Below are 25,936 nucleotides of genomic sequence, written 5' to 3'. Positions count from 1 at the left end.
TGCGCTCCGGAGACGGCCGGTGCACCTGCCCGGGGACTTCGCCGGACGCTCCGTGCGCCACCCCCCCCCCGCTCCCGCCCCCTCCTCGGTCCCCGCGGCCCTGCGCCCTCATTCCCCGCCAGGTCCCCGCCTGCGGGCCGCAGCGTGAGAGAACCGAGCCCTGCCCGAAGGAGCCGCCCCTTCTCCGCCCGGCCGGCTCGGCGCCTAGCGCGGCCCACGGAGCAGCGCAAGAGACTTCGCCGAGCCTCGGATCGGATTGCGCCGCGCGGTCGCCTCCACCCCCCACCCCAGGCCGCCGCGCCTTGGCCGAGATGGGCCTAAGTGTCCGGCCCCTGCGCGCCTGATGAGCGCGGCCGCGGTCCCGGAGACCCAAGCGGGCCGCTACGTGCGCGGGGCCTCCCCGAGCTGCGCCCCCAGCTTCGCGGACGAGGGCCGCTGGGCCCGGCCGGCTGAGGGCGCGGCCGCCCCGGAGAGGCGAGAGGGAGCGGCCCCGAAATGGCCCGGCGAGCGGGCGCTTTGGCGGTGGGCGCCCTACGCGTGGGACAGCCCCGGGACGAGTAGCTGGCCGACGCCAGATGGACCTTGATCCGCGCCGCGGCACCGCGTTCGTGCCAAGCCAAGACTAGAAGGGCACGGGCGGAGCGCGCTCTGGGGGCGCCCGGAGTTCCAGGCCCCGCTCGCCCGCCGGGCCATGAAGATGATCCTGGTGCGCAGATTCCGCGTGCTCATCCTGATGGCGTTCCTGGTGGCCTGCGCGCTGCACATCGTGCTGGATCTGCTGCCCAAGCTGGAGCGGAGCGGAGCGCAGCCCTCGGGGGAACCCGGCTGCTCCTGCGCGCAGCCCGCGGCCGAGGCGGCGGCACCCGGCTGGGCCCAGGCGCGCGGACGCCCGGGGGAGCCCCCGGCAGCAGCCTCCGCCGCCGGCGACGCGGGCTGGCCCAACAAGCACACACTGCGCATCCTGCAGGACTTCAGCTCCGACCCTTCCTCCAACCTCACGTCCCACTCGCTTGAGAAACTGCCACCCGCAGCCGAACCGCTCGAGGGCGCCTTGCCGGGGCAGGATCCCGGCGCCCTGCGACCCTTAGACCCCGGTCACCGGCCGCTGCTCAGAGGCCACGGCACGCGTGGACCTGTGCCGCCCCCCGGCCCGAGCGGGGACGGCTCCCTCCTGGCCAGGCTGTTCCAGCACCCACTGTACCAGGCAGCCATTCCGCCGCTAACGGAGGACGATGTCCTCTTCAACGTGAACAGCGACATCAGGTTCAACCCCAAGGCGGCGGCGGCGGCGGCGGCGGCGGAGAACCCAGACTGGTGAGTGGGGCTGCAGCTGCTGAGGTGGGTGCTGGCAGGCCCGACACCCAAGGCAGCCAAGCGCCCCTTGAGAATAAAGATCCTTGCACATCCAAGGCGCTGTGTAAAGAGGCTCAGGCTCAGAGACTCGCAGAGGGCGTGGACCCCAAGGCAGAGGCCCCAGGAAGGGGAGCTTTGTGGGGCGGGCAGCGTGCAGGCTCTGGGCACTGCCTTTGTCTCCAGAATGACTGCCTCCCTGAGAAGGGCTGCTGGGTGCTTTGGGAGCTGTTTCCTGTGGCCACTGACCTGGAAGGCAGACATGGCAGGCAGGAGCCAGGAAGAGTGAGTTCTGCATTTACAGGAAAGCAGTGCTGGCCCGCAAGGCCCTGGTCACTGGCTCACACAGGGACTCAGGCGGTGAGTGAAGGCGCTTCCTTGGGAAGCCGCTGCCTGCAGGTGCTTTCGGCAACGCCGCTCTGCTGGGCGTGTCGGGGAGGTCTGGAGAGGCCTCATGAGTCCCTCAAGTCCTCAGGGACTTGTAAACCAGTCCCTGAGAAAACATTAGCAGAGGGGCACGCTGGCCCCCACGAGGCATAACCAAGGGGTTCTCCCCCTGCCCGGGCTGCAAGGGCGTGACAGCTTCCTAAAGGGCGAGTAGCATCCCCCAGGAGCATCTCTTTAAACTGTCCTGCTTTAACCCCTCCCCGCAAGGCCCTCCTCAGCCACACAGATCAAAATAAGCAGATGCTGCTGCCCTGGGCGGTGAAACATTAACCAACAGCAAGGTCACGATAAATAAGTACCTGCAAAGGTTACACAGGCAACAGAGGGGAAAGGCCAGGTTTCCAAAACATCTCATAAAATCCTTTCTCCTTTGCAGTTGGACCAGACCCAGTGTTGTCTGTCTAAACACACCAAGGTGTTTAGTGGCCTCTGAGCTTTGTCTGCTGGCCAGGTTCACGGAAACGCTCAGAAATTTGAGAGGCAGAGCAGTGTGCTAGGCCTGGGCCTCTTTGTAGGAGAGACAGAGCCCAGAGCCAGTGGTCAGTGATGGGGCCCTTGGGCAGCTTCTCGTAACCCATCGTGTCCATTGTGGGGCAGAACTTGGGGCTGAAAAGGCCTCACTTGCAGGTGAATTAGCGCTTAGACAAGTTCCGCTTTTCCCTCCAGCGGCAAACAGGGCCTGTCCTCCCCCAGACTGGCCCTTTGGCTCAAGAGACAAGGATGGGCCACGTTGGCAGCAGGTCCTCGATTTGGGCCTCGGCTGGAGTGAGTGCCACTTTCCTCTCTCCCCACCCACGGCTGCTTCCTGAAAATCAAATTTAGCCTCTTGAGTCATTGCTGTCCCAAGGCAGAGCACCCAGCGAAGGCTTCCGCCAGACTGGGCTCATCTGCCCCCAGGAAGCCGGCAGCCCCTCGCACCCCAGGCTGACATCATGCTTGTCAGGTGTTTCAGTGACCCTGGGCCAGACGCGGCGGCGGCGGGGCTTCGCGCTGACGGTCTGGGTTTGGTCTGCTTTAGTTAGAGCTGTCTGTGGCGTCTCCCAGGGGTAAGGGAGAATTACAGGCCTTCAAATATATTATTAGCTGGTGGAGCAACGGCCACAGAGAAAGTGCGGACGTCGCAGGGCCCTGTTTGAGTAGAGGCACCTCTGAGTAAATCCATGTTTGCTTGGCTCCAAAGTGAAAACCTTGGCATCGATGCCAACTCCCCCATCCATCTCGAGACCTTGCTGTTCTGTTCTTTCCCTGTTGACCTGGGTCACCTTCATTTGTGCAGGCCACACGAAGGTCCTGAGGATGAATTCCTACCCACAGGGGACACGGCCGTGGACTCCTATCCCAACTGGCTCAAATTCCACATCGGCATCAACCGCTATGAGTTGTACTCTCGACACAACCCAGCTGTGGAGGCCCTGCTGCGTGACCTCGGCGCCCAGAAGATCACCAGTGTCGGTAGGTGACCTCCCTGCCCGGCCAGCTCTCCTTGCTGGAGCCTCACCTCGCGGGCGAGTTATACTGGCAGCCTTCCCAGAGGAGGCGCCTGCAGGCCTTCGATGCTCTCAGTATTTGGGGGCAGCAGGAGGCCGTCTTCTGCTGTTGCAAGATGAGCATGGCGGGGCAATACGCCGCCCCCAGTCCTGTTGTTCTGCTGCGGGGGGTGCCCCACGGGTCCCCCCCGCGGGTTAAGAAGAGGCCCCCCTGGCAGCTGCAGGGAGACGCCTTGGAGAGCTCGGCATCTTCTGGTTGTCTGGGGAGGCTCTGCCTCAGAGCCCACCTGGTGCTCCTGGGGTTCGTGTGGGCGGGGAGTGACTAGGGCTCAGCTCTACCCAGGGCAGAGCCCCATACGCGGAGTAGTTTGGAGGAGACGCCTCTGAGTTCTTTGGGATCTGCTGAATCAGAAGTTTCAGGGCATCCAGTTACTGGTTCCAGGAAAGTGTGCCGGCAGTGGTTTCTGAGCCTGGAGGTTTGACGCCATTGTTCTCAGGCCTGTAGGCGACTGTTTGTGAAGGTCCCGATGAGTCACTAATAGCTCCAAGGGCAGAGCGGGTGGGCAGAGGCCCTGGGTGGGAGGGACAGTCCCGGGAGGCGCGAAGGGTGGAGGGAGGCCCCAGGAGCATGCGTGCTGGGGGCAGGGGTTCCAGGCACTGTCTTACTGGTGTCTGGGCCACCCTGAGGCTGAAGGGGCTCTGCCAACCTGGGCTGATGCCGGGGAGCCGGGAGTCGCCTGTGGGGCTGGCGCCCGGGTCTCCAGAGCGCTTGAGAGGCTGTGGTGCTCCGCCCGGTGCTGAGCTGCTTGGCAGCACCCTTCTCCCCGGCACATGGTCGTTCACCCTGAGAGAGAACTCGCCGGGGCACGACGGTGGTCTCCCCTCCTTCCTGCTGCCCAGGAGGAATCTGAGTGCCTCCCGGCCCCCAGCCCCGCCCAGCCCCCCTCCTGTGCTGGAAGGCAATCTGTGCGGACGAAGAGGACTGCAAGGGAGGGGCCACAGCCGGGGTGTCCCCTTCTCTCCTGAGCAGACGAGGTTGTTCGAGAAACATCCAATGCGATGACCGTTTGTCATCGTTCAGTGGATTCTCTTGAGCACCTCCTGCATCCCAGGGCCCCTTTCTGGGCCGTGGGAGTTGGGGGTGAATCCAGCCTCAACAAGCTTCTGCTGCGTCCTGACCTGCACATGCCGATGGACAGATAAAGTCGAGAGTGATTACGAGGCGGCGACCTCCACCTGGGAGGACCAGGTCTTGAATGGGGCGAAGGCTTCCATGATGGAAGGCGGCAGGGAGCGTGGGCCTTTCGGGAAAATGACAACAGCATTTTAAAGTTGGGGTTTAGGGAAGTGCAGCATTCATGCTTGCAGGCTGCTGTCCGCCCCAGTCTCCCATCTGTCAAGTGGACTCGGGCACGTTGCATCTTATTTCAAGAAGATGGACAGTGCACCCAGGCTTGTACAGTATTAACTCAGGCTTTGTGCAGGGTCTTGGTTAGAGACAGGGCTGCAAGGATCCCACATGCCAGCCAGGCTCGCCATAGCCCTCAGGGGACAGACAGCCTCCCAGCTCTCACTGGACGTTGCCCTGTGCAGAGAGCAGAGCCCAGGAGCCCAGGGAGCCGCCGGAGGCTGAGGACAGCCCTCGGGGGCTCACAGGCAGCTTTGCCCGCCCTGGGCACCAGGAGGAGCCCCCATTCTCCCGGGGGCCTGGCCTTGGGGCACCCCCACCCCCTTTGGTCCGACTGTCCTGGGCGGTGGCGCCTAGGCTGCCTGACGTCCCGGAGTTCTGGCTTGCTCTGCGCCTGGCAGGGTGGCCTGGGGTGAGTGCCTGCCCGTCTGTGTCCTGTGGGCTGTTTGAGCTGATCTCACCCGCTGGACTACCCTGGCCTAGGTGGTCCTAACCCAGCATGTTCCTTGGGGCCGTGGGCCGGTCAGAGCCCAGGCTGGCATTCACAGGTGCCTGACGAGTATGGGAAGGTTGACTTGGTGGGACGCCGGGTATCATCACCCACAGCGAACAGCAGGCCTGGTGTGTCCCGGCTCCCCCAGTCACGAGTCAGCGTGACTCTGGGCAGATGGGTTAACTTCTGTGGGCCTCCCCGTGTCTCCTGTGGGTCACAGACGTGGTCATATCCTCGACCCTGTAATCTCCAGCTTGCAAATCTGAAATCATAACCCATTTGACAGCAAAACCCGACCCAACGTGAACGGACATGGAGGCAAAGCCTAAAATGAGAGACTGTTAAACCCTTGTTTTTCTCACTTGGAGTGAATGTACCCATGGAGTGCATTTAATTCCGGGGTTCTCCCCCGACCCGCTCAGGGCTACAGGATCTGTGGGATGGATACACCACCTGCAACTCTTGTCATCTGAAGTCTTCAAAACCCCGAACACTTCTGCCCCAGAGATTTTGAAGACGAGTGTGGACCCGTGAAACCTGCCTCCCAGGGCTGTTGAGAGGTGTTGGTGAGGAAGAGGTGGGAGCAGAGGCTAGGCAGCGTCCCCGCTCGTTACCTCCGCGTGGGGCGGCCAGCACTGGGCAAGCTGGAGCCTGCTGAAGGCCTCCGCCGGACGCTCAGCCCCACTGTGTGCGGCTTTGTGCCTGGAGGTGCTCCCAGCAAGTTCACACTTGAGAGGAGGCCCCTCTTCCTGAGGAAGCAGGACATCTTCTCACCTGGAGCCCAGTGGAGCCCCCGGGAGCATGGCTGCAAGTGTCCAGGCCCAGGCTTCTGCTGGGCGGGGAGCAGGGGAGGGCTGGCCCGGCCAGGCTGCAGGCGTCCCCAGGGGTGTCTGCCCCCACATCCAGCTGGTCGTTTTTGTTGGACACCCAGCTGCTGAGACAGCAGCCTCTGACTGGGCCCTTAGCTTAGCAGAGCCACTGGGTGGGCTTGCAGACCGGGGTCCCTGGACAAGAGCTGTCTGCTGCTGGAGGCCCTGGCCCTGGCACTGCTGTGGCCTGGGGGGATGCAGCCCTCGGAGGCCCCATGGGAGCCGGGAACCTGCCTTGGGAGTCAGGGTTCAACAGCGCCGTCCGTCCTTTTGAGCTTAAAGTGGAAGAAGAGCTAGAAATCCAGCCCGTCTCCTGACCCCACCCTGCAAATCGGGGGACAGGCCTCCGGGAGGGCAGCCTTGCCCATGGTCAGCACATCTCCGCCCCCAGCTCTGGGCTGTGTCTTGACCCAGATGGTCACTTCAGTCTTGGAACGTGAGCCCAGAAGTGGTGTGGCGATGAGAACAGGTCCTGCGAGGCCCCCAATGCTTTCCCTCAGAACAGCTCCGTCAAGGCTCCCCGTTCAGAACTGCCCCATAAGGGTGAGCTGGAGGGTAGCAAATCACGGCGTCAGGCATAGTCCAGGCCGGAAGCTGTTGCTTCTCAAACATCCTGGGGCCTGTGTCATGGCCTGAAGTCTGGGCTGCACCCCCAAGTTGGGCCGAGGACCCAGGCCGGGGCACAGGCTTACATGGGGCAGGTGCCCATGGGGCTGGCCCCTCAGTGCCTGTAAATGGACACGCTCTTGCCTTTCTCCATGGCTCTGGGGTGGGCGGGGAGAACAGAGAACCCAGCGGCTCCTGGTGTCACATTCTCCAAACTTGAGCCGTCCTTGGGCCAGGCCTCACTTCTTCTGACCCTTAAATCAAGGCAGGGGCTGTGAAAACAGCTGGACCAGCGTCCTGACCGTGACCCCTAAGGACAGACATTGGTCCTACTTCACAGATGAACTGGCCGAGGCCAAGGGCACAACGTCAGTGGCCCTGCTGGCGTCCCCGTGCTCACCTGAGTCCCCTGAGGCACCGACGAGTGGGTCTCAGCCCTGCCCCCAGCCCCATGGGGGAGGCTGGGTGGGTGTGGTGAGCCCCCTTCAACAGAGGGGGCCGAGGTCGGGGCAAGCGGAGACACCGTCTAGGGCGCCAGCTGGGGCCACCGCACACCCAACCCTCCAGTGTGGCAACCTCCCGCCACCTCTGCCGTCGGCCCATTTTCCCAGGCCCCGTCCACCCTCCTCAGCACGGCTCCTCCAGCCCCTGGTTGGTGCTTCCTGACCCTGAAACATCTGCCTGCCCCGGGCCTTGGTCCCGGACCCTCCCCACTCCACCGCCACGACCCTCACATTTGCACCCATACCCTGACCTAACCCCACAGCCTCAGGCCACCGCTACCCGGGGGTCCCCCCAGAGCCTGGAGCAGTGCATCATCAAGCTCACGGGCCTGCCCCAAGGCAGCAGGTGACCCTGTATTCTTTCCCTCCTGTTGCAGCCATGAAGTCGGGGGGCACACAACTCAAGCTCATCATGACCTTCCAGAACTACGGGCAAGCACTGTTCAAACCCATGAAGTAAGTGCCGGGCCGGTGGGGGTCAGGCGCGAGGGGCTGTGGTCGGGAGTGCGCAGGTCGTGTGATCTGTGTCTCAGCCTCTCAGCTCTGCTCTCCTCGCCCGAGAGCAGCCAGACTCTATGTCTGTGAATGCGCACAGCCATGCCCGTGAAACTTTGTTTCTAAAACTAGTGGGTCAGCTGATTTGACCCCGATCCCTATTCTAGATGAAACAGAAACTGCTACCAAAATCAAAACGAACCCCTCAGTGGCCCCTGAAAACTGTGGGGCTGGTGGAGAAGGGACTACCCCGGAAATGAGCAGCTGTGGTCTGTGATGTCCACTCTGATGGTCCTGGGGCTTGCTTGTCCCGCATGGGCCCAGTTGTTTGCCATCTTTGGCTAGTTTCAAACAGGGCCTTTTTTTTTTTTTTAACATCTTTATTGGCGTATAATTGCTTTACAATGGTGTGTTAGTTTCTGCTTTATAACAAAGTGAATCAGTTATACGTATACATATGTTCCCGTCTCTCTTCCCTCTTGCGTCTCCCTCCCTCCCACCCCTCCAGGCGATCACACAGCACCGAGCTGATCTCCCTGTGCTATGCGGCTGCTTCCCACTAGCTATCTACCTTACCAAACAGGGCCTTTTTTGCACTGTTGAGACGGTTCATTGTTTTTAAAGCATGGGTTGCACCCCCAAAAGCCCGTGAGGCCATTCAGGTCATGTGGGGCTGCTGGGCTGGGTGGGGACTGCGGCAAAGCTCCAGGGCATGGGCCCCCCCAGAAGGAGCAGCTATCCGTGACCAGGGCGGACGGCCAGCCTGGTTCACACAGGACAGAACCCCAACGTTCATGAGGGGTGATGTGGGCGAGGTGAGGCCTAGGCTGCATGTGGGCTCCTTGGGGAAGGTTCTGGAGGGGAGGGGGCTCGTCATAGAACTTTCTGGCCACCGTGGGCTCCTCTATGCCCTCTCAGATTGGAGCTTGAGTAGAGGGGCCCCTTCCAGGCCTCTTGATGTCGCAACAGTGAGTATGGAACTGTGCGGGGAGGAGGGTGTGCCAGGCGGGGTCGAGCTCAGATGTTGCATTGACGGCCAGGTGACAGGTGGGCCTGGACCCCTCCCTGGCAGGAAGCCAGGACGATAGCTGAAAACCACAATGTCTTTGTCGCCCCGTCGGCCACACAGGCCCCCCCGTCTCGGTGGTGTATTGTCCACAGTCCAGTAAGTCGTCTCCAGATGCGCCCAGAGCTATGTAAGTTGAAGATTCTGAATTAATTAGGTGGTAGTATTTTTCCTCTGAGATCTTAAAGGATGTATGCTGAGAGGGTCTAGAGAGGAACAGCCCTGAGGTGGAGGTAGAGCCTGGGGGGCCCGCAAAGTGTAATTTACGTGGTTTGTGCACGACCATTTAAAGTTGTGGGTTTTTTAAATTTATTTATTTTATTTATTTTTATTTTTGGCTGCGTTGGGTCTTCGTTGCTGTGCGCGGGCTCTAGGCGCGTGCGGGCTTCAGTAGTTGTGGCTCACGGGCTCTAGGGTGCGGGCTTTGGTAGTTGTGGTGCGCGGGCCTAGTTGTTCCGCGGCATGTGGGATCTTCCCGGGCCAGTGTTCGAACCTGTGTCCCCTGCATTGGCAGGCGGATTCTTAACCAGGGAAGCCCCACCATTTAAAGTTTAATGGGTATATATTTTTAATAGACATTGAAAAATATTTAAATAGGGCATTAGCCCATGAGTTGCTGAGTATTCTTGCTTTAGTGTTAAAGTAAGATTTTTTAACACCTTTATCAAGATGTAATTTACATATTTCATAATTCAGCCACTTAAAGTCTACAGTTCAGTAGCTTTCCGTATATTCACGGAACTGTGCATCCGTCACCACAATTCTAGAACCTTTTCGTTACTCCAGAAAAAGCCTGTCCGATGCTGCCCTCCCTCCAGGCCTGGACAGCCGCTGGGCTACCCTCTGCCTCTGTGGACTTGGCCAGCTTGGAGTTTCATGTAAACAGAATCACACACTATCTGATTCTTTGTGTCTGCGTCTCTCACTGAGCATCATGTGTTCAAGGTTCATCCACGTTGTGGCCGGTGTCAGAGCTCCCTTCCTTTCCGTGGCCGGACAACACTCCCCAGTGTGGATGGGCCACATTTTGCTTGTACTTTCATCGGTTAGTGGGCGTTGGAGTTATTTCCACTTATTGGCTGTATGAACATTCACGTGCAGGTTTTGGGGTGGACATGTTTTCATTTCTCCCGGCTGCATGCCTGGGAGTGGAATTGCTGGGTCACATAATAACTAAGTGTGACGGTTTGAAGAGCTGCAGACGCTTTTCCTCGGCGGCTACGCATCGTGTGGTCCCACCAGCCACCTCCACGTGCTGCTCGTCAGTACTTGTCTTTATCCGCCTTTTCGGTCCTCGCCATCTTGGTGGGTGTGTGACGTGGTGTCTCCTTGAGGTTCTGATTCATAGTTGTCTACTGACGAGTGGTGTCGAGTGTCTTTTCATGTCCTTGTTTGTCATTTAGATCTTCTTTGGAGAAATGTCTGTTCATATCTTTTGCTGTTGTTTAGTTCGTTGCCTTTCCATTAGTAAATTGTAAGAATTCTTTATATATTTTGGATATAAGACCCTTATCACATACGTGGTGTCCTTTGAGGCACAAGTTTCTCATTTTGAGGATGTTGGGTTTAAATATTATGTTGTTGTAGCTCGTGCTTTTGGTGTAGTATTTAAATTGTAATATCGAAAGATGTACATGCTAGGTAATAGTGGTGCAGGTGACTGTGTGTGGCTGAAGCTCAGGAGCATTGGTGTGTCCACAGAGACAACAGGCCTGGCAAGGCCGTGGTTGTGTGACCTCCAGTAAATTCATTCCCCCTTACTGGGACTCAGTTTATCCATCTGTCAACAAAGGCATTGCAGGAAGAGGTTTGAGGTCTAAACTCTGTTGGATTGGCTTAGGAGACAGGGCACCAAGTTTATAGAAGGAAGCCAGGAGGAGCTGGTATTTGGCAAGTTGGGGTGGGGCTGGGCAGATGCACCAGAGTGTACGGGCTTTGCAATAGGATTCAACCTGCTTCTTGGAAAGGAAGCGTCCAGGTGTGCCCGTAACACTAGCTGTGACCACCTGCTGGCAGAGGTACGCGTTCAGTCACCCCACGAGCACTGAGCCCGGCCTGGCCTCCTGCCAGGTGCAGGGAATGCGGGCGTGACTCAGGCCCGGCACTGCTGCTGCTTAGGGTGGGATGGCGAGCGGTGTGTCTGCTCCACTGCGCAGGGCCTGGTCCTCGGTGGGTGCCACACGTACGTCTGCAGAACGAACAAGAGAACGAGCCACTGACGGCAGACGGGAGACTGAGGGCTGGTGAGCACTTGGGAGGCAGCTGGAAGTTCCTCGGAAGTGACCTCCAGCTGAGGCCTGAGTACAAGTGCGACGCTCAGGAGGCCAGCCTGGAGGAGGCAGCACAGTCCAGGACCGGGCGGCTTCTACCGTCTGGAGGACCAGTGCCGTTGTGCAGAGGAGTACCTCACGGGGCCGTTTATACTGAGGTTCATTTAAGTGAGATGAAGTTACAACCTAGTCCCTCGGCACACCAGCCGCACCTGAGGCGCCAGTGGCTGCGCATAACTGGTGGTGCCGTGTTGGACACGCCCAGCATCACAGGAAGTTCTGTGGGACGGTTCTGTGTTTGAGCACAGAACTCGAGGGGAGACGGGTCCAGGCAGCTGGAGAGGGGCAGCGGCCAGACTCTGCAGGGCATCTGGGCCTGGATGTTGGGATTTTTTCCAGGAGTGTCAGTCAGCCACGTTATACGGGGAGGGTGGGAGGGCTAATCGGGTGTCAGATGGGAGGTGCTGGCATCTGCGCCTGAGGAGGCGTGAGGATGGGGGATGAGCGTGGCTCTTAGAGACACTTGGGCACAGTGACGGACGTGGTCGGGGCTGAGAGAGTGAAGCCTTCCAACCTAGGTGCCAGTGGCCTGCGGGGCCGTGCGGGGTGGGGGGTGGGGGGTGGGGGTCCAGGCAGGGAGCAGGTGCACGTGGAGGCACCTAGAAGGTGAGGCCTAGCCGTAGAGAGTATCCTTGCTGTGCGACCTTGCAACACTCCCTCCCCTCTCTGGGCCTTGGTTGCCTTACGCTGCATGAGGCTGGATTACAGGAGGCTTCGGGCCCCTGCCCTATGGGACCTCTGTATCTCCAGTAAGGAAGACGGTAAACTCAGCACCGGCGGGGCTCCCGGAGCCACTGCGGTCCCCTCCCCGAGTCAGCCCTTGCTCTCGATTGTCTGGTGTGCTGGAGTTTGCAGTTGTGACTTGCAGACATTCGAGGGATGATGACTATTCGGTGCGCTTGAGCAGTGGCTATTTAGGGCACAGCAGCTGAATGCAGGCTGGAAACGGAGCTGCAGCCGCGCTTCTGCTCAGGTCACTTGCCAGCAGGCGACCCGACGCTCCCCGCGGCCCGGCGAGGCTGCTCTAACGGTCCGTTTTCACCAAAACAGCCGGGCCGCCTCCTGAGCGTTTGGAATCCGGAGCTACAGCGCCCTCCGTGCCGTGTGTGTTTTGGGATCCAAAGCGTGTTCAGACGCAGGGAGGGAAGGAAAGCACACCTGCCCCCGTGGTAGCTTTGAGGGGAAAATAGCTCCAACAGCAAGACGACACCTCCAGTACAGACGAGCCGGTCGCTGGTGTTCCACAGACCCGGCATCACTTGCAAAGCAGAAGAGAAAAACCCCACGGGCCAGGCTCAGTGAGTCTGAAATGGGTCGAGTCTGGCTCACTGAGCACTTGTCATGCAGGGCTGAGGAGCTGGGGCGACAGTGGAAGGCGCCCCCAAAGAAGGCACCACCCCCACAGCCTGCAGGCAGATGGGACTGAGGTCGTGGGTGCAGGAAAGGGCGCCACGCCAGACACAGTGCCTCACGGACCCAGACAGGGAGGCCACTGTTACCCCCCAGACCTTGTGGACAAGGAGACTGAGGCTCAGAGTGCCCGAGGGCACCCAAGGGCACCCAAGGGCACTGGCCAGCAGTAGATGTGGCTGGAGTGACCACTGCACTGTCCCTACTCAGATCTCAGAGCAGTGGTCATCATCGTCTTTGATGTCGTTAACGTGTGGGTTCATTTCTGGTTCCTTAATTTATAACAACAGCTGAGCTCTAACCCTGTGCGTCCACACCGTGTGAGTGTCCCAGGCTGCCGTCGGGCAGCATCATGACCCGGGCAGCTTAGAGAGTCAGGAAGCTCTTCTTCCTCAGTCCCGGAGGCCAGAGGCAGAAACCACAGTGTCGCAGGACCGCCTCCCCGAAGGCTTCTGGAGGGTCCTTCCTGCCTCTTCCGGCTTCTGGGCGTGGCTGTCGATCCTTGGCGTTCTGTGGCTTGTGGCCAGGTCACTCCCTTTTCTGCCTCTGTTGTCGCATGGCCTCTCCTGCGGGTCTGTGTCCAAATTCCCTCTTCTTATAAGGACACCAGTCACTGGACTCAGGGCCAGCCTGATCCACTATGACCTTTTCTTAATGAACCCCACCTGCCAAGTCCCTATTTCCACATAAGGCCACAGTCACAGGTCCCCAGGGTTAGGACTTAAACATCCCATTTTGGGGAACACAATTCAACCCTGTCCAACATCCAGGTGAGACTATATTCCGTGTATACCCGCACCTCTTCCCAGTGCCTGGGTGACGACAGGTAGGAAAGAGTTTTCATCTTCACGGCTGATGGATTCACCCGCCGCCCCGCCTGCCTGGGTCTCCTCTGTGTGTTGTATGAGGAGGGTCAGTTAGATCAAGGGCAAATATTATCAGTGCTGGTAAAATCCAATACAATTTTAGCTTTACCGACACTTGTAATTCCCCACTTTCCCACCTTCTTAAAATGCACGTTTCTGTTGAGTTGGAACGTTCATATGGAAATGCACACAGATGGTAAGCGGGTGTTTACAACACGCGCCAGTAACCAGGTGACCAGGTAACCAGCAAACCAGCACCAGGTCAGGACCAACTGACAGCGCCCAGACCCCTGTGGCCGCTGCAGTTTCCTCCTCCCAGGGTGGCTCCTGCCCGCCCCCCCCACCCCCGCAGGTTCCCAGCGAGTGAATCCCCGCCCCCCTGCCCCCATCCATGCAGCCCGCGCGTCTGAGAGATGCCTCTCCCGTGGCTCGTTCTCGTGGCCAAGTCACGTTCCATTGTGTGAAAACCTCCGGTTTCTTCATCCCTCTCCTGTTGATGGACTTGTGGGCGGTTTCAGTTAAAGAATGTTGTTAGTGGAGCTGCCCTGACCGCTCTCGCACTTCTGAGGGCTCGTCTGGGGGCAGGGCGGTGCCGGGAGCGCAGTGCTGGGTGGCAGGGTCGGGCTCTGTTCAGCTTGGCTTCAGTAGAGCCGCCGTCCAGGGCAGCCATCCTGTGGTCTACACTCCAGCAGCTCATTCCAGGGCAGGGTGTGGCACCCAGGCTTGATGCCAGTGTCTGTGATGGCCGTACACGGAGCCTGGACAGGTCGCAGGCCGTGAATGCCCTGTGCCTCTGGACCAGGCCAGGCCTAACCCCACTTCTGGCCCCTGGGGCCTCACTCCCTTTGTTTGCGGGCAGCAGCTCCCCTCTGTCCTGCTCTGGGAGCCTTGGTCTGGAGGGACAGCCGCGTGTGTGGCTTTGCAGGCGGAGGGGCCTGTGTCTGCACGTCCGTCCGGGGGCTGCTGCCCGCCCTGCAGGGACACATGGCCGCCTGTGCCCACCACGCGCTCCTTGTTCGTGCCACGGCTGGTCTCCCTGAGGCTACCACGCTCGGCCACGCTGTCCACGCCAGTGAGACCCGTTCCCTCACCTTCTCAGGTCTGTTAGGGTTTGACAGCCTCCACTCTGGCCGGCGAAGCCAGTGCCCCTGTAGCTGACACGTCATGTTTAATTTTATCACCAGCCCTCCTTCAAGGAGGAGGAAGTTGAGGCTCAGGGGGTTTAAACGTGAATCGGGCGTGGGAGGCCGGCCAGGGCTTGGTTCCAGTGTCTTGGACGTCAGGTCCCAGGCCTCTCAGGCACTGTCAGGCCGAGGTTCGGCCGTCCGGGGACCCTGGACCCGGGGTCTCTGCTGGGGAGGCGCCCATGCTGCCCACTCCTCCCAGAGGCATCGCATGTGAAGAGGCTCTAAGTACCTGCATTACTTTTGCAAAGAACAGGGTGTGTGTGTGTGTGTGTGTGTGTGTGTGTGTGTGTGTGTGTGTGTGCCTGCGCGCATCTCCCGGAGAAACCATCCCTGAGCAGCTCTTTGAGGCCCAGGAGCTCCTTGTAGCCGAGGTGCACACACAGAGGCAGCTGCAGAAACCCCTTCTGGCCAGCCAGCCCTTCTCACCGCAGAAACGCGAGCCGCCCCCCACCCCCAGCCTGGCCCGCGGGGGGCAGCGCGGGCCTGAGAACAGGAAGTGCTGGAGGGCAGGGCCTCCCCTGGGGACTTGCACCTCAGCCTGCTGAGCCCTGCTCAGGCCCGCGCTGGGGCCCAGGGGCGCGAGCGGGCAGCCTCACTGAACCGCCTGCCCTCCAGGCCCCGCCAGGGCCTCCCGATGACCAGCGCGTCCAGCGGGGTGCGGCGCTCAGACGGGCGCCCTCTCGGCTGTCTTCCCAGTGCTTGCACTGCCTCTGGGTTAGTGACACGGTGGTCCAGACCCACCGCCTGGCCCTGAGCAGGCCCTGCCCCTCGCTGGGGCGCCTCCTCACTAGGACCGCATCCAGCTGTCGTGAGCACAGGCCCGGGGGAGCCCACTTGCTACAACCTCGTGGGGCGAGCTTCTCTGGGGCAACACAGGGCAGGAGTCGCAAGGGGCTTGACTCTGTGAGGTCATCTGTCCCTGGAACAGTTATGTGGGAGGCGACTGGAGGGGCTGGCTCTCCCCTGACACCTCCTCCCTCCCCCCTCCCTCCGGGGCTGGCAGGCGGAGGGTCTACGGTGGCGTTCTCCGTGGTCCCCCGTGGCCACCGCGTCCGTGGACCTGGGGCTCGGTGCCTCGTTATCAAAGCATGAAACCATTGCACGCTATTTCCACTCATCACTTTTACAAGGAGAGGATTTAAAGAGGCTCCTGGCCGCCAGAGCGGGAGCCGTGGCCACCTTGTTGCTGCAGCACAGGTGCCGCTGCGGCCTTGCATGCTCGGCGGCTCTCCCAGATTAACGTGTAAAATGCAGTTTTGTTGTCCATGACCCTGCACTGCGTGTGGGTCTCTGGGACCGATTTATATATGAGTCAGACAGCGCCTCTCCTATATTTAATCTCTTGATGCTCCCGTCAGACATGCCGTATGGATCCTGTACAGCGGGGGCTGGGCTGTGAGCCACAGAGCTGCCTCCTTGGCTGAGAGAGGCAGGTGCCACCTCCTGTGGGCCCTGAGCTCCCCTGGGCCTCGGCGTCCTTGCCGGTGACGGGGCCACGCTAGGAACACAGCAGGGCAGCCGGGCTGGCCGTTCCCTCTCTGAGCCACTGTGGGATTTAAGTACAGATGGCGTCGCCGGGTCGCTCTGGAGCTCTGCACCCCGCTGGCCTGGTCTCATCACCTCAGCTGGTTGCTGGCGCCCAGAGTCCCCTTCCTGCACTTACCTTGGGGGAGGGCCCCACCTGCGCTCCATATCCGGGGCTGCCCAGTGCCCTGCAGTTTGTCCACAACCTCAGTTGACTCCCCACTGAGCCCTGGGTGTGACCCATCTATGTCTCCAGTACGCACAGGGCCTAGTGGACTCAGGGGAGCTTCGGGCTCCAAACTCCTGCAGTTAACGTGTACAGCCCGTGTACAGGGACGCTGTGCGGGGCTCCCGCGGGCTCAGAGCAGCACCTGGTGTCCCCACGTGGCCCCTGCAGGAAGGAGCGGGACCTCTGAGGGCCATCCTGGCCTCTGCGGGTGGTGCAAACAGAAACCGTCCAGAGCTGCAGAGCCCAGTGCACCAGGCCCAGGGGGGCCTCCTCGGCCAGCACAGGCCCTGTGACGGGGGTGGGTGGACGGGTCCTGCGGTTGGCCTGTGAGGGTCTGAGCGTGCAGGGGGCTCTCCAGCAGCTATTCCAGGTCCAGTCCTTGGTCTTTGGTGCGTCTCCACGGCGCCCTCCCCGTGCCACTGGGAGTGATGAACAGACACCATGTCTCACGTGGTTGATCGCCTTACAGGCCCCCAGTTGTAGGGCACTTAGGTTGTCTCCAATTTCATGGGTTATTTTTATAGTCAGAAAGCCGTGGACTTTACTAATTGAAAAACGAGTAACAACCCATTACAGGCTTTTGAGAGACTCTCCCGAGCTTGTCAGCAGCAGAGCAGAGCTGTTGGCCCAGTGGAGGCTCGGGGCAGAGCAGCCAGGACCCCAGCTGAGCCTGCACGGCCACCCTGGGCTCTCTGCCCGACAGCACATTGGGGAGTCAGCTGTCCACCTTCGAGATCCACCATCACTGAGAGTGAGTGTCTTGAGGAAACGAGAGGGCAGGAGAAGACTCTGGGGGACAGAGGGGCTCACCTGAGACGTGGGGGGTTGTTGCCTGAGGAGCATGGTGCCGGGCCTCGGGGAAGGGTCTCTGGAGAAGGGGCTTCTCCCGCTCCAATCTTTGCTTCGCTTCCAGGGTCCACTGCAAGCCTTCTCCCCGGGGTCCAAGCGTCCCCGTGTCCCCATGTGGAGGACATGGTTGCCCCGACCAACTGAGCTCCTAGGCCCCCAGGCAGGGCTGGCCTGATGCTGCCCAGTCAGAGGCTCCCAAGGGTCCGAGGCAGCGCAGCACCACCGCCTCTCACGTGCCCTGGGCGCTGGCATGCTTGAGCGCCGGGAGGATTCATTGAGTTGGTCCCCACTGCAGCCCCGGGGGCTCGTCATCCTAGCCCGTTCAGACAGGACCCAGAGGCCCAGGGAGGGAATGGCTGCCCGCAGAGCTGCGTGGCCAAGGGGACCGCCCGCCCCAGCTTCCCGGGTGGCTCCCTGCGGCTGGCCTGGCCGTTATGCTGGGCCGCCACTGTGCATGGGCTCGAGTGGCCAGGGCACAGCCACTGAGGCTCCCCAAACACCCTGCTGTTTCACCAGCGGCCACAGCTCCCTGACTCGGGCGACCACGGCTGTTCCTGCAGCTGGGATTCCTTTGCTTGACGAAAGAAAAGAAAAAGGAAACTACTGGAGGCAGGCAGGGAAGTGGGTAAAGGTAAGAAGTTAGTACAACCTGCAGAGGGCGCAGTTCTGGCCGCTGTCGAGCAGGTGGGGGGCTGTGCCGTCTCCCGGTCCCCCCAACCTCGTCAGGACGCCCGCCCCAGCTGACCATGACAAATGTTTCCTTGGAAGCTTCTGGAAAAGATTATCCCCTTTGCTCAAATCAATGCAAGCGAGTCATTTTTTCCGAAAACATCCTCCTGAGCGGCAGCGTGGAGATTCTCCCTGGTGTTAGGGTCTCTGGGGGCCGTCACTGGGCTATCGTGAACGGGGCAGAAGGTGAGAAGAAGGAAAGAAACTCTGGTCTTCATTCCCACGTGCCAGAGAAGAAACCGAGTCGGGCATCTCAAGAGCACTTTGGTCAGCTGGTTGTTTTCTACACCGTAAGAGGAAATTTTGCAGACCTGACATCTCCTTAAAAAGCCTCGAAAATAAGCTGGAATCGACCCTACGCTCGGGATTGACTTTGTTTTTCCTTCAGCGGGAAAAACAACATCACAGCAGTAGCCTTGGTGCTAAATATTTAATACACGGTTTAGTAGCTTTGAGCATCTTTCTTTACCTTGAATAAAAAGATGAGCAACGGAGGCTTAAGTACGGAAAGAAGAACTAGGGGCCTGTGTTCATGGTTGCCAGGGACAGAGCATATTCATTTGCACTCTAATGTCATTCCTTAGTCACGTCCCCAAATTCCAGATGAGCAGACAGAAAAGTATTTAAAACACAATAGATCTTAAACTTTCAAGCAAATCTCTTCCCCCCCCACCCCCCACCCCTCCCCGACCCTTTGCTTTGGAACGCAAGTCTGAGTCACTGCAATTATTTTTAAATGGAAACGACTTCAGACTTTCTTTGCAGTTACAGATCTTTGAATTGTTTTTTAATTGGTTTTCATGAAATTGACCATAAGAGGTTTGAGTCTCTTCTGAGTTAATTTTTCCACCCAACCATAAGTGAGCAACTTGTCCCCTGTGTCCTACTTTGAAGAGCTGTCGCCATGTCTCTTGGAGACCCAAGGGGAGGGTGTCAGCGGGTGTGAAGGCCCCTCGTGATCACCTGATCGTGGCAAATCGCTGATTGGTCCTGATGCTCTGGCTGTGGCTCACGGCGTGGCCGGTCGAGGCATGGGCAGGTCTGGGGGCGAGTAACAAGATGCTGGGGGAACCCGTCCCTGGGTGTGGTCATTATGAGGCCCATAGCCTTCAGGGAAATCCTCCCCCCAAAGAAAATAGGTTGGTAGGAGCGGACAACAGGTGCTGGAGGTTCTCAGTAGGAAGAGCGTGTTTTACCAAACAGATCCCCACCCCCGCAGGGGCCAGGACAAGTGTTGCCACAACTGGCAGGAGATACTGACGGAAAGGTCTCGCCGAGGTAACTGCCAGGGGGCGGCCTCCTCTCCCTTCCAGAATGTCTACCAGCCGAAAACCTGATACTAAACAGCTTAGTATATCTCCTTAATGACAAGGTGCTCGCTTGCTGCTGTGTGAGTGATGGGAAGATTGTCTGAGAAAGAAAGGCTGATTTCTGCCTCCTCGCCTGCACCGGGTGAGTCCGGATCCACTGCGCGTTTTGGAGGAACGAGCAAGCGTCTGTCTCGTTGGCTGTTTTGCCCCTGAGGTTGGCCCGGGGACGGGAGCCAGAGCCTCGTCCCTGCGGTGGCCTCTGCCCCCAGGACATCAGGCCACCTGGTTAGGACAAGGGTCTTTGCAGAAGTGATGGAGTCAGGACCTTGGGGCGAGGTGGTCACCTTGGACCCCTGGATGGGCCCGAAATGCAGTCACGTGTGTCCTTGGTTTGGACACAGAGAAACCAGAGGAGGGATACGGTGATGGAGGCAGAGCTGAGGCTGAGGAAGCTGGAAGAGGCTGGAGGGACCCGCCACCCCCAGAGCCCCTGGGGGGAGTGTGACCCGCCCACGCCCTGATTTTGGACCCCGGTCCTCAGAACCGTGAGGGGTGAACTCCTGTTGTGTGAAGCACGTCTGTGGGCATCTGTTGCAGCAGCTGCAGGACACCCATCCACGCGCCTCCTGGGCCCCCAGCTCCTGGAACTAGGAGGAGGCAGTGGGGATACAGACGCCGCCAGGATCTCCGGTCCACGTGCCTCGCCCGGCTTTGCCGCTTCCCAGCACGTGACCTGGCTACAGTGCCTCACCTGTGAGGTGGGTCTAGTCACACTGCCTGCCCCCCAGAGTCCTGACCTGCGTGCGTCAGTGTGAGTGGAGCGTTGACAGCAGAGCCAGGTGCTAGAAAGTTCTACAGGAGGGTTTGCTGTCATCAGTAGCTTACTGAATAATGGATAGAAGAGGGTCAGAGGAGGCTGGGTGCACGGGGACCCAGGGGAGGACCCCCGGGAGCACCGCCGTCCGTCTGTGAGCATCTCCGGGGCCGAGCGGGTACCTGCAGTGACACCTGAAGGGGTACCTTTCGCGATTCTCACGTGGCCTTGGAGACGCTCTCGTTCGTTCTGCCTCTCTTGCTGGGCCTGGGATGCCGGTCCTTCTGCACGACACACAAGAGGTGTATGTGTGGCCCACCTCTCTCTGGGCCTGTTTCCCATCTGGGCTCAGGGATTTCGGGGGCCCTTAGCTCTGACAAGGACACGGAAAGCCTTGTGACAGCTGTGTGTGCCCTGGGCAAATTGCACCGTTGCCCTTTTTCCAAAGTTTCACCCAACGGTTTGCCGTTCTCTCTCCTGGCTCCCGCATCCCCGTTCAACTGGCCTTGGCTCGCCGTGTGCAACTCGGCACGGGTTGGTGGGGCAGCCAGCAGCAGGGGCACGGCGGGGCTCTGCTCCCCCTGGCGGCGTCACCCCTGAGCCGTCTTACCTGCCCCACTTCACAGAGGCACCAAGGGCGCACCTGCTCCGTCAGCCTGGAGCGGGTGGCAGCCCGGGCAGGCCTGTGTGAGCAGACCCTTCCCCACCAGTTGTCCTCCCCAGGTGTCCAGTGAAGAGAATATGGTCCAGCCCACTCCCCACCCCAGTCCCCCCATCTCAATCCGGGGGTCCCCTAGGACTAACGCAGAGCATTGGACCTCAGCGCTGGGCCCTGTATCGGGACCCCTCTGTTGGTGAGCTGAAACCTCTCCCTGGCTGTGTCCTTGTCTGTAGGACGGGGACACTTCACAGGGGTTGTGAGGACGCAGAGAGTGAACGCGCGGAAAGCGCTTAGCAGGGCGCTCAGCTCAGAGTAAGAGCTGGATAAATGTTGGCTTTTATCCCTTCGTGGGTTTGGTCATAAGCTGCCAACTTACTCTGCTTTCAATCAGAGCAAAAGTTTTCTGTTTTCCCACAAGTGAAAGAATGCTGAGATGTTGGCAGTAGCAGTGAGGTCAGCAGGGGGGCTGTTGGTCTGTGGGAGGGACAAGGGGTCTGACAGCTGTTAAGAGGGGTGCAGCGGTGCAGACCTGCTGGGAGCTGGGCCAAGCGTCTGGCAGGAACTGGACGCACTGGTGGGCCCTTCCTCCCACCAGGAACCAGGACCTTTCTTGGGGACATGGGGACAGTTCTTGCAGCCGAACCTCTGGGGCTGCAGCCCCTTGTCTCCTGTGAGCCTAGGCACCTGACCTGGCGGCTGGCAGCCAGCGTCTTCCGGCCTCGCTGTGCCCAGAGGCGGTTCTGATCCCAGAGGAAACGCAGGCTTTCGAGACCCACACCCGGAGCCATGTCTGACTTTGGGGCCTAAAGAAAGAGCCTAGGACTGGGTCAGACACCCGGGTCCTGACCCAGGGCCGGCCATTTCCAGCCATGTGACTCTGCAGACGTCACTCGCCCTTTCCCAACCTCAGACGTCTGTGTCATCAAAACAGGGGCAAAGATCAGAGCCTTGAGGGGCGCCCCAAGCACAAATCGTGCAGCCCAGGGAGGGCCCACGATGCACGTCGGATTCTGCCCCCTCAGCTTATGTGAAAACAGAGGTGCTTCTCTCAAAACGTTCTGCGTCACTTCTTAAAAGTGTAATGCATTTCAGCGTGACCAGATCTGGAGGAAACAGACGGAATTTCACAACCTCTCCAAGGTTGCTAAATCGCTGTGTCCTTTGTGCTGCTTTCGTGTTGCCAAAGATTCCATACGCCTTCCCTGCTCCTGTGGTAAAAAATTACCACAAATTTAGTGGCTTAAAGCAACACAAGCTTGGTCTCTTACGGTCCTGGAGGTCCGAAATGTAAAATGGATCTGGGGGCTGCGGGCTTCTGGAGGCTCTGGAGTTGGCTTTCTGCCGAGGAATGCAGGCGCCTCTAGAAGCTAGAGAAGGAAACAGATTCCCCCCCAGCCCCAAGCCTCCATCTTCAGGGCCGCCAGTGTAGCCTCTTCTGGCTTCAGATCTCCCTGTGCTTCCCTCTGATAAGGACCCTTTTGATGACATAGGCCCATGCAGATAATCCAGGCCATCTCCTCATCTCAAGGTCCTGAACTAAATCACATCTGCAAAGTCCCTCTTGCCATTTAAGGCAGCCTATTCACAGGTTCTGGGGATTCAGAGCACAGACTTCCTGGGAGAGGCCAACATAGCAGTCCTTCTCACTTTAGTGTGAATAACCACCATCACGTAGTATTGTGCTTCCTTCCGAGCTAAGGGAAGTCCCTCTAAAGGAAGGGGGTTTGGGTGTGGTCAGCTCTGGAGAGGAAGGAGAGAGGGACATGCAGGAGGCCCTGAGAACTGGTCCCAAGCAGCCTCTCACTAGGGTTTAGCGGGTCTGGGCTTTGAGGGTATCAGGGACCGCCCTCCAGGGCCTGCTTTCTGGTGGCCTTGGGGCTCCATCTGACTGTCTGAGCCAGGTGGAGTGTGAAGTTCCAGGGCCTTCCTGACAGGAGGAGCGGACCCGAACCTTCCTCGGACCCTGGCCTTCCCACTTCCACCAGTTTCTACCTTTCTTCCCTTTTCAACCCCAGTCGCCGTTGCCAAGGCCATCTTTCACTTCAACAGACACCTGAATCCGTGGTTTGCCTCGTTCCTCAGCTGCTGTTTGACCAGGAAGTCATCAGCCTTAACACCTTTTCATTTCCCTGCCTTGCAGTCCCGAGGCCAGGGTGGGGGAGGGCCGTGACTCCTGGGCTGCAGGTGCCCTTCCAGGAAGTGCTGGTCCCTGGCCCCTGGGCTCTCCGCCCCTCGTCAGGGCGAGCCCTGGGTACTCAGCCAGCTCCAGAGGGTCCGATAGCCTCTCCTTTTCACATCTCCATGCCCCCCTCCCAGGAAGAAGCCTGGGGCGGGCCGCACCCCACACCTGCCCTCCTGTACCTGAGCACACCTTCCGCCGGGACACCTGGAGGAAGGAGAGGCTGCCAGGTGACCCAGCTCAGCCAAGTCCAGTCTCCTGCCTGGTGCTTTGGGTTCAGTAGTTTTCCAAAGTACCTGCTGTTTCCCAGTGCAGCCCAGGAAGTGGCAGGAAGGTGGCCGGCCCCCCATGGAGGGGACCATGGTCCACCTTCTCCCTACTCAGTGCAAGGAAAGAATCCCAGTCTCTACAGTGGGACCGGTGCCGCTGGCCCCTGGCATCCCACAGACGCTCCCAGGTTATCCCTTGCTCAGCACCTGCGCCCTGAGATGGGCCAGCATCCTCCCCACAGCAGATAAATGGAAACTCCAAGACTCCCTGAGTTCTCCCAGCCGTGAACTGGCTGGTAAGGACGCCAGGAGGTGAGCAGAGCTGCCTTCCTGTGAATGGCCCGGGGACAGAGGTCACCGGAAAACCCCAAGGCGGGAGATGGGAAGGTACCAGGAACTGTTCTGGAGCCTGGTCACAGTGCCTTCAGGAAGTGGCTGGGCTTTTCCCAGAGCAGCAGGGCTCAGAGCCACCTGCATTCCACATGTGTGACTTGCTCAGAGGGGTGGGCCAGGGTGAGGGAGAGGGAACAAAGGCTGAAGCACTGGTGATGGTGATGATGGCCTGGCCGAGAGAGTGGAAGAAGGAAGGTCCACTGGGGGGCAGACAGAGAGCCCCGTTGGGTCAGGGGAGCCATGAGCTGAGTGGAGAGGCAGAGCCTGGGAGACAGAGGGCAGAGGAGGACCCAGGCGTGAGGGTATACGGGCAGAGGGACAGTCGGAGGGAGCAGAGAGGCCTCAGAAAGGCCGTCCTCTAGCTCTGCACTGTCCAGGACAGTAGCCACCAGCCACATGTGCCTGTTTATGTGTAAGTTAATTAAAATAAAATGTGAAAGTCGGGTCCTGTGTCCAACATCTGGGTGTGCCTGTGAGGTGTAGGGCATGTCCATCACCGAGGAGAGTCCTGCTGGGCTGGGGAGGGCAGTGCAGGCCACGCTGAGAAGCAGAGTCGGTGACCCGGAGCCCCTGGGTGGGGCGAGAGTGGCCGATCCTCCGGCAGCACAGGCGAGAGCTGCGCCGCCAGCCCCGGGCATGGCCCGGGGACTCTGAGGGCCCACAGCTTCACACATTTTTGTAGGGCTCTCTTTGAGGGGCTCTGCCCCAGGAGCTGGTGGTGAGTTCTGATGTATTTTACAACGAAAATAATTCTTAATTCCACGACAGACTGAAAAAATAAAAGGCCGGGGATGTATCGGGTGGGGTTTGCAGGCTGTGCAATTGGGAGACGCTGCCTTGCGGGGAGGGCTGTTCTGGGGTCTGCAGGGAAGAAATCTGACTTAAACCTGCACCAGCTCTTTTCCAGTTTAAACGTCAAAGTCCGTAGCACCAGTGTTGTGTAGACAGTGCTAGGCTCAGCCAGGGATTCTCAGTTAAGTCAGCCACCACCTTCAGTCTCAGAAATACGCAGTCCTCCAGCCGCTGCAGACCAGGGCAGGGGTGGCTTCCAGTGAGGGAGGCGCACATATTTAATTCGACCCACAGTGTTTTTTAAAAAAGGAAATTTACTTGCCAGCATTTAGAAGTCAGGAGATCCCACCAGGAAGCCTGAACTTGGTTTCCTTATGTCTCAGGAGCCCTGGCCAGCGTGGCCTTCCCTTCTCCCAGGTGCCGAGCAGTCCCCGCCCTGGGTGCCAGCCCCCTGCAGGGTCTGTGACTGGGAAAGGCACGCCAGCCACCTCCAGCTCCGCCGGGTGACTAGGTGGCCTGTGCCTCGGTCACCAGCAGCCGTCTGCAGGGTGTCCCTAAGTGGCTCACAAAGGGACTGGTGCAAGGCCAGGGTGGTCCCCAGTCAGAGTCCTGCCCAGGCCAGAGTTACACCAGCTGGAATCGTGAGCACTGGTCTGTTCCCACGAGTCACAGGCTGGCTCTGGAAAGGCTGATTCAGGTGACATTTGGGGAAGCACGGGGAAAGGGGCGAGTCCCGTCAGGAGCTCTGAGAGCACAGGGGGCGAGGGAACCTCCAGTGGATGTGCAGCCCGCTGGACTGAGGCCTGGGTCTGGTCCTCCCCGCGTGGCCTCTGTTTCCTGAGGGTGGCTCTCCAGTACTCAATACCTGTGCGTGTGCCTGTGTGCTTAGCAGTGATGTCGGCTGGCGGTTGGGTCCAGATGCTCGGGGTCAGGCAGTCTCTGGCCAACTCGAGCTGCCTTTTGGGGAGTGAGGACTCAGGGAAGCCAGGCTGGGAGAGTTACCTGGGGAAATGCGGTGAGTCTCCTGTCCCTGGCGCATTCACGCCTGTACTGGACAGCCTCCGCCTAGAGTGGGAGGTGTGGGCCAGACCATGGGAGGCCCTCGACTCTCACCCGACCTGTTTCCCAGCTCAGAGAAGATCGCTGGCATTTGGTAAATTCTTACTAAGCTGAAGGTTGGGTTTCCTCCCTGGGTGCCGCCAGGTGGCCTCCTGGGGAAATTGTCCCCAGCGGTGGAGGCAGGGCATGGAACGGACCTGGATCTCATGCAGGGAGTGTGTCTGCTCCCACATGACTTTGGACAGTGGGCAAACGCCCCAAAATGTGAGGTCAAAGCCTGGCCCTCACCGTGTTTGCCCCCAGCCGCCTGCTAAGCACTGATGTCTGCAGGGTGACGTCCACCCTTCAGCAGAGTCCTGCACGTGGCCTCCTGCACACCCCCGGGGAGCCCTCTGTGCAGGCAGTGGCCGGGCAGCGACAGCAGGCTGGGGTCAGTTTGCACAACCTGACCCGGGCCCCGGCTCACACCCGGGGAAGTCGCTTGCTCAGGACGGGTCCTCTGCTGCCTGGCCATCCTCACCAGCAGCCTCTCACGAGAATCTGCATATGGTGGGCGGTGGTGGGGGGTGTTGCTCATCGTTTAATAACCAGCCCCTGTGGTTATTACAGCC

At 59.6% G+C, this 25,936-nt stretch overlaps 1 protein-coding gene across 1 annotated transcript in view; it reads left to right on the top strand.

Annotated features, from left to right (window-relative positions):
* The first annotated feature begins 686 nt into the window (after window positions 1–686).
* Window positions 687–25,936, top strand: part of FAM20C (FAM20C golgi associated secretory pathway kinase) — a 35,011-nt gene continuing 9,761 nt past the window's right edge. Inside the window, exons 1-3 of the mRNA XM_079944278.1 lie at window positions 687–1,314; window positions 3,074–3,249; window positions 7,541–7,619. Of these exons, the coding sequence (XP_079800404.1) occupies window positions 692–1,314; window positions 3,074–3,249; window positions 7,541–7,619 (878 nt within the window). The 5' untranslated portion in view covers window positions 687–691. The remainder of the gene's footprint in view (window positions 1,315–3,073; window positions 3,250–7,540; window positions 7,620–25,936) is intronic.

This window comes from Stenella coeruleoalba (genome assembly GCF_951394435.1).
Source record: "Stenella coeruleoalba genome assembly, chromosome: 15".
NCBI lineage: Eukaryota > Metazoa > Chordata > Mammalia > Artiodactyla > Delphinidae > Stenella > Stenella coeruleoalba.
Note: the sequence above shows the minus strand (reverse complement) of the source record. Positions and strands in the feature narration are given on the sequence as shown.